At 41.3% G+C, this 13,375-nt stretch overlaps 1 protein-coding gene and 2 non-coding genes across 7 annotated transcripts; all 3 read left to right on the top strand.

Annotated features, from left to right (window-relative positions):
* Window positions 1-3,148: 3,148 nt before the first annotated feature.
* On the top strand, window positions 3,149-13,166 carry kansl2 (KAT8 regulatory NSL complex subunit 2). Of its 5 annotated transcripts, XM_072697253.1 has the most exons (11): window positions 3,149-3,227; window positions 3,826-4,087; window positions 5,410-5,585; window positions 5,693-5,807; window positions 5,897-6,060; window positions 6,173-6,339; window positions 9,192-9,288; window positions 9,678-9,931; window positions 11,699-11,905; window positions 12,634-12,688; window positions 12,779-12,865. In XM_072697253.1, exons 2-10 carry the CDS (start codon window positions 3,837-3,839, stop codon window positions 12,640-12,642), a joined length of 1,440 nt encoding a protein of 479 aa, XP_072553354.1. In that variant the 5' UTR covers window positions 3,149-3,227; window positions 3,826-3,836; the 3' UTR covers window positions 12,643-12,688; window positions 12,779-12,865. The 5 variants fall into 5 exon arrangements, 3 of the variants coding, with proteins under 3 accessions (XP_072553354.1, XP_072553353.1, XP_072553351.1); XR_011981779.1 differs by having other exon boundaries at window positions 11,699-12,688; XM_072697252.1 differs by lacking the exon at window positions 12,634-12,688 and having other exon boundaries at window positions 12,779-13,166.
* Window positions 7,334-7,462, top strand: LOC140534985 (small nucleolar RNA SNORA2/SNORA34 family). The gene has a single exon (XR_011977523.1). It is a non-coding gene; the product is annotated as a small nucleolar RNA SNORA2/SNORA34 family (small nucleolar RNA).
* Window positions 12,257-12,393, top strand: LOC140534983 (small nucleolar RNA SNORA2/SNORA34 family). Its single transcript, XR_011977522.1, has one exon. It is a non-coding gene; the product is annotated as a small nucleolar RNA SNORA2/SNORA34 family (small nucleolar RNA).
* Window positions 13,167-13,375: the final 209 nt, after the last annotated feature.

The following is a 13,375-nucleotide window of genomic DNA, read 5'->3' as shown; positions in this document are numbered from 1 at the left end:
TCATGTTAAAGTGGCTCCGGTTCTTTATGCTTGCCCATTTGTCCAGCTTCCAACACACCACCTTCAAGAACTGACTGTACCTTGCTGTCTAATATGTAGATCCCACGCTTTAGGAGATAGATGCCACTGTAGATGAAAATAATCAGTGTTTTTTGTTTGTTTGTTTTTTACATCACCTGTCAGCTAATGTTCTGGCCGATTTATGGTGTGAAATGTGACATTAAAAATGCAAGGTACATCTAAAAAAAAAAAAAAAAGAAACATTTAAGATTTACCGTTGTTGCCACACAGATGGGTATTGGGGGGGGGGGGTGTAGAATGGTGGGTGAGAGAATGGGGATAGGCACACTTATCTGCTCTTTCTATAGGTTGGACAAGCGTTACAAATTTTTAAGGAATACATTTCCTTCAAGCTAATGGGAATTTGCAGGATGCAACTCAGTTTGTGAAATTCTGTGAATTAAGGGTGTTATTTTTTTACAATGTTTATATAACACAGTTGTCAACAATTTATAAGAAGCCAAACAGAAGTAAATCTATAATCTGTTATTATTGGGAAATGCTGTTTATCTGCTGTTTTAAATTAGAATTAGATAAGGTCTTCCTGGAACACGTCCGTGCAAATCTCTGTGACAATTTGATTGCATTCAGCAACAAGAGCCAGAGTTGGTGAGGTCAGGATGTTGGATGATCACTACCCCAACTCATCCCAAAAGTATTGGATGGCGCACCAACCATCATTCTGGAGAACACAGTTCCACTGCTCCACAGCTCAAGACTGGGGGCTTAATACCACTCTAGCTGATGCCTCGCTTTACCTATTTTTAACCAGTAGGTACCAATCTGCTCCAGAGAGTCCTATTCTTTTGGCAGGAGGTGGGTGGGTTTACAGTGTGTACCCAAAATGTAAAGAACATAAAACTTAAGAATCAAAGTGTGTGGCTGGTTTGCAGTGTTGGAGAATGTGCAGTTTAAAAAAGCTATGTAAATAATACAGTGTAAAAGTGCAGAATGTCCAGTGTGTCCTAAAATAGTGGGATGTCCTATACTGTGGTTTCATGAGGTTAAAACTTAGTAATTACTCTCCATCGTTCAACAACATGGACGTTAACATTGCGTAGATGCTTTAGAAAAGATGTATTCTTTGGGATCTCCATGTTTGAACATCCTGTTGCATGTTATTGCATTGCAGAGCTATCAGGAAAGGTAAGGGTTGGACGTTTGTGGGGTGCAGGATAACCTTCATTATCTGCTGAGACATTCTGTCTCCAGTCTGGAGCAAAACGATGGACAGAGTGTGAAGGCCGCAACCCTGTGTCACTTTTGTGGTAGAGAAGTTTACAGATTCTCTATCTCATGGTGTTCTGTTGGAGAACAGTGACGGCTCTTCAAAACAAAGTGAGGTAGTTGAGAAGTCTGAAACAAATGGTCCAGATGAACCTACGTTCACTGCTCCCCGTGGACTTGACCCATCGACACTCGGCTCCATCTCTACCCCTGGAGACTGGCTTCTAAAATTACGACCCTGAGCAAGCTATCCCCTTAGGACAAATAATTAACCCTGCATCACAACATGAGCTCGTGCACTCCATAACCAGAAATGAGGACCAGGCTCCAGATGAAAGACAGGGCCGGTCCCGGTGTCAAGTGACTGGCTGGGACATTGTGATGATTCCTTGGGAAAGCTGGTCTACATCAATCAAGTGATGGGACTAAGTAAATGTGAAGCTCCGTCACGGGAGGTGACTCTAGTTCTCTGCTTCACAGATGTCACCAATATGGCAGTCAGCGTTGTTTTCAAAAACCTGCGCAAAAAGACACTGTGCAAGTCCTCCCTTGATGATCAGAGGAGATCAGAGTGATCAGATGATCAGAGTGTGACAGAGGAGGAGAGGACAATGTTGAGGTCAGTTTTAATGCCAAGTGACAAAAACACACAGTTGTCTCAAACCACAGTAGGTGGTTAAGTATCTGACAGACTTGCTTATGTGGTTTCACACACTCTTATCTATAACAAAAATTCAGACTTCAAGATGTCTGATATTTGATCATGATCATGATTAGGGTTGGGCGGTATACACTTTTTAATACCATCATACTGTCTCAAAGTAATGTCTAAAAGTAACTGTCTAAAAGTATTACTGAGAATCACACAGCTAAGTGCGGCTGCTACTGACTAGCTAACTGCTGAGCAAATGACACAAGTGTTGACAATAGAAGTCCATGTCTGAGAGAGCGAAGTCAAGAAGACTGGTGTAGACTGTGGGCTTGTAGTCGGCCTGCTAAGCTTAGATAAGTTAGCCTGAAGTGGTGGGCAGCCTTTGCACCCAGGGAGCAGAAAGGGTGAAGGGCCTTGCTCAAGGGCCCGGGTATTAACCACTAAGACCCCACTTCCCTGCACAGATGGGACACGAACCCACAATCCCTGGCTTAGGATGTAAAATATAATATTATATAATATATTTTTTGATTTAATATATCTTGATTATGTTGTTTCATGTAGTACTGCATTTCAGTAGTTGTATCATGTATGGCGGTGTATGTGACGTTGATTCGGATTTGGGTTGGTTTGTTGCCGTGTATTCGAAATGCTGTTTTCTCAGCATGCTTTGTACATTTTCTTTTTTTAATAAATTAAATTTAGGCCATCAACCAATAATGTTTAAGCAGGTATTTCATAGATTTTACATTGCCCAGAAAAAAAACACTGGAATGGCATGTCTATTCAGGGACCCTTCATGAACCTATCAATTTTTCGAATATTTTTTTAAATAAAGTATATCTTTTTTTACACACCGTTTTAACTTGATTCAAATAACGCTACGTAGTTAACCTAGTAAATGTGTAATTACACATCATTTTAATAATTATTTATTATTTTAAGAATTAATAAATGCAAAACATACATTTCAACTTTAATTTTACATTTCATTATTATAGTAAAATTTAATTAAATTATTAGTGCCATGTTTTTCACACGTTTTGAAGCTCATGAATATTCACATGACCAAACTATTGAACGCCAAGACAGCCAATAAAAAAACAGTGTGAGTCGTCGTCGCATAAATTGTGTCCAATGAAATGCCTCCGTGAGAGCAATCGGCCCAATCCTGGTCAAGGGTGGGCGGGTCACTGAGGGAAGCCGTGCTGAGCAAGCCGAGCTTTGTATAGGAGGTTTAGCCGTTGTGGTGGAGGGTCGATGTTGGGGTCTTGGGAGTGAAATATCGGTGAGTTGTGTTTTTTAAGCGCACAGAAAGGGCGGGTACTGTTTCGTTTATATGTGGCAGCCGTTGTAGTTAGTTTATGAAGCCGGGGTGTGTGTTTTTGTGCGAGTATTTGCCTTGAGCTAACTCGCTTAGTGGCCGTTCAAAGATGGCGCTGGTGTTGTGCAGAGCGGGCGGGTTCGGGACAAATAGCTGGATATTAATAATATTTATTTTTAAATATTTTTAGTGGATAAGATAAGCTAAGTTGTTGTATTGGTAAATAATAGCTGAGAAAAATGTTGGGAAATAAATCGATAGGCTCGATAATAAAAACACGTCCTTTCAAACTGCCTCACGTGGTAAATCGTCGTTGAACGTTATAGCTAGAAAGTGACGTGTTTACCCTGTAAATAACAACAACAACAACAACAATAAGAAGAATAATCATAATAATAATAATAATAATAATGATGATGATGATGATGATGATAGTTTGTCCATTGCTACGCCTACATGTTGAATATTAAGCAGGAGCCTTCTTATGAATTATGTAAACACTCAAGGCAGGTGTAGCCTTCAGCCTTCAGCCACGTCCAACTTCCCCCGTTTTATTTTCCAGCAGAAGCCAAAATGAACCGGATTCGGATCCACGTACTGCCGTCCAGTCGAGGCAGGGTCAGTCAGACCAGCCGCACCCAGGAGCCCCAGGCCTGTGCCTACACCCAACGAGCCTGCTCGCAACCCCGCCTGGACGGCTGGGAGTTCTGCATCAAGCACATACTGGAGGACAAGAGCGCTCCTTACAGGCAGTGCAGCTACGTGTCCAACAAAAATGGCAAGCGCTGCCCCAGTGCAGCACCAAAACCCGAGAAGAAGGATGGGTAAGGAGGTCTTGATCTTATGGTTTTTCTTTATGTAGTCTTTGGTCCCCAGCCACAGTCCTGGAAATCCCATAGTCACATTTCTGTGGTGTTTTTTCTTTTTTCTTTCTTTCTTTTCGTAAATACCTGATAACTAAACACAAAAAATGCAAAAATAAAAACACAGGAATATTCAGAGCATGGGTTAAGATTCCTTAGCTACGTTTCCCATGCAGCAGAGATCTGCTATGGAAAAGGCTGGAAGCGGAATTTGGATCGATGTAAGGTAAAGGTAAAAAAAAAAAGGTAACGGTGAAGAGAGGGTAAAGGGCCTTGCTCAAGGGCCCAACAGTGGCAGCTTGCCGAGCCCGGGAATCGAACCCACAACCCTGTTATCGACAGCCCGGCGCTCTAACCGCTGAGCCACCACTGCCTAGAAGTAGGGCTGGGCGATACGGTAAAATACTATATCATGATATTTATCACATACATATAATTATCATATGCATATAATCACAGACATACATATACATCATTAGCTGCCAGTTTCTTAAAAACTACTATTCAGATGATTTTTATTCAACATCGGCTGCCCTGTCTAATTAAACCAGTGTAATTACATTGTTGGTAATGAAACGTGCAGTTGTTCAGTGTTGATTAAACACTAGCAATGTCTTCAATGTGCTTAGAAAAGCATATTGTGTATGACAGGAAAATTTTATCACGATTCGATAAAATATCTTTTTAAAACTTTACTGCTTGATACAAAAGGATACTTCGCTGTTCTCATTTTCAATGACATATTTACTGGAGGCAGATTATATCTGCCCAGTGTCGATTATTTCACTCCAATCTTTGATACGCCGAGTGCATTGTTAATATTACGACATGTTGGATCACTGACATCATAAAAATTGCAATAAATATGCAGAACATGTACAGTGAAGTGTGATTCATATTTGCGACAGTGGTGTAAAAGTAAATTACACTCCGCAACTTTGAAGGGGGTTCAGTAGCAAAAAGTAATGGTAAAAATAGCTTAATACTGCTTTCCAGTAAAGCTTGTGTGCAGAAATGTAATAGGCATGTGACTGATTTCCCACTGCAGGCTTCTTTTTGCCAACATGAACAAGGTGGTGAAGCAAAAGTGAGGAGGAGATGAATGTTTTTTAAATGGATACATTCACCTCAGAACCTTTGAAATAAGTTAGAAAATTAATAAGAACTTCACAAGCTCTAAATCATTTTTTATTTTACTGCTTGAAATTTGCACAGAACGTTAATGGGAATGTGGTAAAAGTCTGTATTGTTTTGACATGGTCTGTGTCATTTTCTCTGTCCAGCGTTGCGTTCTGCGCAGAGCATGCCCGCAGAAATGCTCTGGCTTTGCAGGCACAGATGCGCAAGTCTTCCTCGGGACCATCCCCTGAGGTGCTGCTGTCTCAGCTCAGTGGTTACAGCAGGGCAGAGTCAGGGTCTCTGGGCCTAGACGGACGCAGTGAAGCAAGCCGTATTCTAGGTAGGGCACTGTCCTTTTTTCCTGTGCTACAAATAACTGTAGATTACAGATCAAAGTGTTTGCCAGTGTGGGAAATCCTCTCTGAATAGGTGTCTTTTGATGTGCAGATGAGGATAGCTGGAGTGAGGAGGAGCAAGACCCAGTGGTGCTCGATCAAATGTGGAGAGGAGATCCAGATAGTGAAGCAGACAGCATAGACAGTGACCACGAGGACCCTCTCAAGTGAGTGGCTTGGCCTCTGTGTGTCATACAGTCATAAAATATTGTTTGCATCTAGAGTTTGAATTGTCAGGTGACCTTTTGTCCTTTAGGCATGCTGGCGTGTACACGGCCGAAGAAGTCGCTCTCATCACCCGTGAAAAACTCATCAGACTCCAGTCCCTCTACATAGACCAGTTTAAACGGCTTCAGCACTTGCTGAAGGAGAAAAAGCGACGCTACCTTCACAGCCGCAAGATTGAGCATGAGACGATAGGTAACACCCCTTCACGCAACTGTTGGCATCCATTCTTCTATTTAACATACACTGGAGCCATGTCGAGAAACACCTCATGAATGTAACGTCTTTTGTGCTGCGTTTGAAACAGGCACCAGTCTTTTGACTGGGCCCGAAGGCCTGTCAATGAAGGAGCGGGAGAACCTCCGGAAACTGAAGGCACTGCGGCGCTACCGCCGTCGTTATGGCGTTGAGGCTTTGTTACACAGGCAGCTCAGAGAGCGCAGACAGGCTATTACCGAGGGAGCAACGCCACAGGTAACCTTCGTGCACCTTAACTTGGGCTTTTTAAGTTCAGTTTGCTTTTCTGATGGATGTACAGGATGCATGTTTCCCAGTTGGGCAAGCACACCATGCTGAACCAAAGAAAGGTTCAGACTCCTAAAGCTGTGTTTGCTTAGCTGTGCAAAAGGATTCAAATGCAAGTCTCTCTGGATAAGAGTGTCGGCCAGATACCCTGGCTGATCCTGGTAATATAGACTGTTTTTCCAGTCATGGAAACTCCTAGAAAATGAGTGTATTCATATTAGAGGAAATATTAGAGATATCCTGGAAAGGCTGAGCTATTGAGCCACAAGGGTGCATGTAAGATTGCATCTCCTATAGCTCTGAAACCAGTGAGCTCCACATAGTGAAAATACACCTAAGGAATTACAGAGGAATTTGCCTCTTGATATGCTTGTATTCATATGTTATCATGTGTAGAAGTCATGGGAAAGTTTTTAATAATGTTGTCCTAAGAAGGGTGAGAACCCTGATGCTGTATGTGCAAGATACACCTTTTAGATCACAATTATTTGCATCTATGCGGAAGTATGATTTGGCTAACCTTATATCTGCAATGGTAAAATCTCTTAATTTCTAATGGTCATAACAGTGTAATAACCATTGAATAGTAATAATTCCACACCACACGTTGTAGACTTCATAAAACACTGCTCGCTGCTGCTGATGCTGCATAATGTGTAAATGGAGCACGCAAAGAAAATATCCAGCGTGAATGTACCTGCAGTCTGTTCATATGTGCTTGGATTGGATCAGATGACTGAATTTTGCTCAGAAATGTAATGCATTTAGTTTGCTGGCTTCAAGGAAATTATGTTTAAAACTGAAGGCTCCCTGCACAACCCAAGAGGTTTAGATAGATGGCCGGAAGAGTAGGATCTAGGACCCTGTAGTAGTAGTAGTTAGCCACTTCATGCGTCTTAGGTGGGCTGCTCAGCTGTCCTGCAGAAGCCACATTTTCCTTTCTTTAGCCCTGAATCAAGGCCAGCAACTTGTCGTAGCTGTTGGTTTCAAACAGCGGCTGAAATCAAATCTCTTCGGATAGTTTGCTGACTTTCCCAAAATGAGAGAGTCACCTCATTTTGAAGAGACATCCCAAACTTAAGCTTAGCATAAGCGTATATCTCTGCAAGGGGCTCAACACCTTAATACCATTAAGGTTTTTAAATACGTTGAAATTCGTTTCACACACAAAACCCAGAACTTCGAAAACAGCTTAATAGTCACATGCACTCCACATAGACGTGTGCGATATTAACATAAAATTCTCAATATTTCCTGGGATTCTGCTAATAACTAATTAGACAATATTTTTCATCCTTCAAAATGTGTTTGTAAAAGTCTGACATGGCGCTAGCTTGTTCTACTTGTTTATGTACTTAAAACTGAAGCATTCAAGTAAAAATAATACCAAAACAGTGCAAGTGTTACTGACCTTACACAACTTAATTTAATATGAATGTACTATATTTAAATCACATTATTTATGTTTCTTGTTATTCGTCATTTTTAAAGGTTTTAAGTTGTATTATTTTACTTTATGTATGTTTAAACATCTTAAATTCAAGATCTTTTTCACTTAAACTGTTTCTTATTGAAGTATACAGGGGGAACACTTTCTGCCGATTTGCCAATTTCTCCCAAATTTGTTATTAATCTTCATATTCAGCACGAAGGTTAGTTTGCAGAACTAATTCATTGTCGAGTGGTCTTCAATTGCAATGTTCGACATGGTTGGCAGAAGGCAGTCTTTTGAGAAACCTCTGTGTTTTCAAAGCAAAACCACCTTCAAGCTAGTGAGGACGAGCCAGGTCTAGCAACTAAATCTAACGCCGCAGATGAGTTGTGGTGAACATGTAGGCTATGCTAGCGTGCTGCATGCACTCTGTGCACATGCACGGTCGTCTGTCCTATCAGGCTAACGGACGCTGTGAATATGTGAACTCTTAAGACGTGTTTTTGAGTGCTTTCAGCAAAGTAAGAGACACTCTATAATGTCTGCTCGCTCATCGTTAAAACAACCATTAAGATATCGTAGACGATACATATTGCACATTTCTAACTCTACAGATACATAGCTAAAGTTTAGTAGATGTGGCTGCATGTAAACATGAACTATCCTGGTATTCTGTCTACCTCTCTACCTCTCTGGTATTACATGTGTGAATGGGGCTCTAGAAGGTCCTGATCTGAGGAACACCCCCTGTGACTAGGCATTTGTTGTACAAATGTTGGGGTTAGGGGCAGTTGTAGTCTAAATGCCACCAAGACACAGTGAAGTCTGATTGCTGTCTGCATGCTCACACCACTTCAGAATGTGGGTTAAGAGGCAGTTCAACTGTAAATTGTTGCAGTTCATAACTTTCAATGGAGGTCAGTGTAAAACATATTATACCCAGGCATTTTGTGCATTATCGGTCCATTGATAATAAACCTGCCAGATTCACATTGCCTGCAATACAAGTTTTTTGCATGACTGCAACAATATCTTTATAAAAAAGAATATTTATATAATTAATTAAATATTAACTACCCATCCTTATTGTAGTTATTATAAAATGCATGCCTTGGACAGATTTCTCGCATGGCATCATCTTAGGACATTCTGGAGAACAATTCCTGATACTTTTGTAAAGTGGGGAAAGCAGCACTGAGACAAACCCACCAGATTTATGTGGACAGATGTAAATGAAATGAGTACATTTTATCTGGATGTTAGGTGGCCAGCGGTAAGTGTAAATTTGCTCAAACGCACACTCTCATAACCGTAATATTTATTGTTATTTTTTTTTTTTTTTAAAGTTGATGTGTTTCTTTTTCGACAGGCAAACTCTGTCCGATCGAGCCAGAGGTGTATTTCCTTCGTGGAAGGGACGCGGTGCACAAACCAGTGCCTGCCAATGACGCGACATTGTGTTTCTCGTATCCTTTTTCAATACTGCATCATTTAGGATCTTTGTATGTTTAGCCACATTCATGTGCTGGAAGACCTCCTGCAGTGCACATTTTAGTGGTTTCCTACTCTAACACACTACTTATGTCTGAGGATGGGGTTTTTGATTAGCTTATCATGTGTGATGGGAGCAGGTTTAACACACAGAAATGTGCAGGGCAGAAGGGTTGGGGAAGGGTTGCCCAGGACCAGGGTTGGAGAAACCCTGATGTGCAGAACTTTCCACATTCTCTTATCCTCATCTTCTTCTCTCAGACTTTTAACCTTAAATGAAGGCCAGCAACTTGTTGAAGTCTTCACAAGGTCTGTTGGCTTTTAACAAATGGGGTAAATATGTTTTCCTCAACCATTACAATAGATATTTACCAAGACAGTAGCCAAGTATTGTTCAAGATGTGCCCTGGCCTGAAGGACGTCCCCTGTGACAGGCCTGTGCATATGGGCCAGTCGGAAGAACCGCGGTGCCCACTGCATCTGTCTCTACCACCCCCCATGTATCAACCTGAGCCGGAGACCCTGGCTCCGGAGCAGCTGGCCTCAGCACCCACCGACTTGTACCTAAGCGCCGCAGAGCTGCAGCCCACGGAGAGCCTGCCATTGGAGTTCAGCGATGTAGGGTTATCTTTATTGACATTAGACATTTAACTGAAGTCCTTTTACTCTGCATTTAAATGCAGATGCTGTTTTGAATGATTTAGTAACAGGTTAATTTAGCAGATCTTGTGGAGTCCCACAAGGTTCTATTTTGGGGCCTATAAAATGGTGGCAATTATGACTAATAGTTATCAAATTGATGAAGTGTGTGTTTGGGTGGGAGCTTAAACACGGGGTCTGATCGTTTAATTTAAATGAAAGGCAGGCAATTATTTCTCTAGTGCTGAGAAAACTCTTGGTTTTACCTCTTATTGTACACATTGTGTGTAGAATTATTAAAATGATTAGCCAGAAATCAGACCAAATGCATTCAATTAGCCAATTTGGACACTTGCTTCTTTGATTTTGCACAAGTAGGATGTAATGCAATGTGAGAAAACACATAAGCAAGTATGTTTTTAATTATTTGAATGAAAATTTACAACAGTTACAACATTTTTTCTCAAATTAATTCATTGATGTAAACAAGGTCATTCAGACTGGTTCATTGTAGATAACTTTGTTCTAATTTCTAACCTACTCCTGCTTTGCAGTGGTGATGTCTACAAACACAATTGTACATTTGATGTACTGTCCTAAAGGTCCTACGTCTTCTGGGTTTTTATATGTAGTCTTGATCATGGTAGAATAGTGATTTCATGTTATACAGTCAATAAATGAAGACACATCGTGGACTCTGTCCAGTGGATTAAGGCGGTACCAATATGATGCGAGGATCACTGGTTTGATTCCTGAGTCTGCACAATTGGCCTTGCTCTCGGGGATGGGTTAATGGCACTTCTGTCCCACATCTCTCCTAGTGTGATGTTGGTCAGCACAGGCGTGCTGGGGTGCCATGCTTTCCTCCGCTGGCTACCTAAGAATGTTGCAGTTGGAAAAGAGGTGGTGGCTGGCCTTGTGTCGGCAGAGACGTGCTAGTGGACGCATTGCTAGTGATGGGGGTTCACAGAAAAAGGGATTGGGTAATTGGCTTTCCAAATTGGGTAAAAAATTCAGACACCTCCAAACCCCCCAGATATTTAAATGAATGGGCATTTTATTTTCATTTGAGCAGTTTTGAGAGATGGAGGTAATATAATAAAACCAAAATTCTACATTCTACATATTCTAGTTATAGTTACACCCCCCCCCCCTTTCAGGCATTTAGTAATAAATGTGGGGGTGTCCTGAGTGTTTCTCATGAAAAATACACTTCCATTTTTGAAACTCTGTTTAATTATTACCTCCATCTCTCAGTATTGTTCCAATGAATCAAATGTCCATGTGATTAAAATGTTGTAGATAAAAGGTTTTCATGGGGTGTCCTAATTTTTCACATGACCGTAGCTTTCTGTGAGGTAGCATAGAGAGTAATTGAGAGTAAACCATTCAGATGTCTGCTTCCCATCACCACTGTTGTAAACATTTCTGACTCTTGAGCATTAGACACCAAACCACTCTTAATGACTTTGTTTACATTTAAACAATTGAGTATCAAAGTTTAGACATTGGCTAAAGTCCCTTTAAAGAACCGGTTATGATGAGCTTCTGTGTTACCCATGCAGCCAGCCTCGTAGCTTCTGTGTGAGACCAAAGAAGCAAACTTCTGATACCATGAATTTGGCTTAAGGGTAAAGCTGTGTGAGTTTGTGTGAGATTTATCCAAACCACTGCTTGAAGGCCTTAGTTAGGATGCTGAAGTGAAGTGAGCTGAAAGTTAATAGTAATGTTCGTTTGGCTTTGCAGGATCTAGATGTGGTGGGAGACGAGGGTTTGCAGTGCCCTCCATCACCTCTGCTTTTCGACACAGCGCTGGCCCTAGAGGACCAGACCATTCGTGCCATAGCTGAGGCCCCCATGGACATCCTAACTGGGGCTGAGCATGGTGAGCTAGACGGCTCAGCACAGGACGCAGAGCTTTCGGAAACGGATGAAATGTCAGTGACCGACCAGGTAAATGTGTTGACTGATGTAAAAATAGCAGTGATACGTTTTTGTGTGTGTATGTACATGCAGAGCTGTCCAAAATCCAAAAAGCACCAACGTTGAGAGGAGTCTCAAACTACATATACGAGATATGATTCGAAGCTAGGCCAAGATGTGTGATTCAGTTAGGGGTTCAGTCTTCATGGCCTGAGAGTATTCTGCATCATAACAGCTGCCAGTTGTTTTGCCATGTTATTCATTTGTTGAAGGTAAAGATTTCCAGTATTTGCTCAAGTGACTATAATGCTGATCTCAGGTTTCTAAGGTTATTCTGTTCCGTCCTGCTGAAACCACATCTTCTAATCTTCTCTTAGTCCTTCAGCCCTGAATCAAGGCCAGCAGCTTGTTGTAGCTGTTGGTTTCAAACAGCGGCTGAAATCAAATCTCTTCAGATTGTTTGCTGACTTTCCCAAACTTCCAAAATGAGAAGGTCAATTCATTTTGAAGAGACATCCCAATCTTAAGCTCCTCATGAGCGTATGTATCTGCACCTCGGAGCTCGGTACCTTTTAATTATGTTCTGGTAAATGGAAACCATTACAATGGATGTTTACCAAATAATTTTCACACACAAAATCCAAGACACTAATAACTGAAGTTCAGACGATGCATGTAAACATTAATTATCCTGGTATTATATTGCTCTCCTACTGATTGATTGCTGTCAACGTTTCTGGGATTACATGTGTGAACAGGGCTCTTGATGGGTGTTCAAGAAGGTCCTGGTCTGAGGAACACCCCCTGTGACTGGTGGGTGCTGTAGCCACTGCCCTGTCTCTTATCTAAAAATCCAAAATCCCAGCATTTGGTCAGCTTAGTTTTTCTGTTTCTTTTTTCCAGGCTGTGTCCGAGATAGCTGAGGCAGCAAGAGAGGAGGATGGTGCACAAAATTCATCAATGGATGCCGACACAATAACAGATGTCACATCCTGAGCACCCTGTGACCTGATTTTCTCAGCTTTCAATAGACTTTGCAGAACTTGCCACACTGAAGTGCTTTCAGAAGGCCAAGCTGTTCGAACAAAAGCCATATTCACAAAGCCTACAAACTTGTAGTGCAATGATTGTACCCTGTTTATAGGAAACATTCAGAGGTGTATTGCAAAAGCTAACTTTTGCAATACACCTCTGATACTAATATGGACTGATACTAATATGGAAATGGTACAAATGGAAATGGTGATTTGTTCTTGTCTTTGGAAATAAAACATGTTGCCATTGCCCTGAATCTTATGCATGGGCTTGTTATTACCAGTTACAACCTTTTCCATTTGCAAATGTTTAAGCAGGTTATAAAAAGCATATATTCCATGTACTGCTAAAAGTTTCCATGTTTTAGTTCAACAGGGCCAACATTATGAAAATGTCTCTTCATACTGTTTTGCATCTGCAATTCTAAAGGCACTAGAGCACCATGGATATAATAAGTATGCTTAA

Source organism: Salminus brasiliensis, chromosome 14 (assembly GCF_030463535.1).
Source record: "Salminus brasiliensis chromosome 14, fSalBra1.hap2, whole genome shotgun sequence".
Lineage (NCBI taxonomy): Eukaryota > Metazoa > Chordata > Actinopteri > Characiformes > Bryconidae > Salminus > Salminus brasiliensis.
This window is presented reverse-complemented; position numbering and strand designations above follow the sequence as displayed.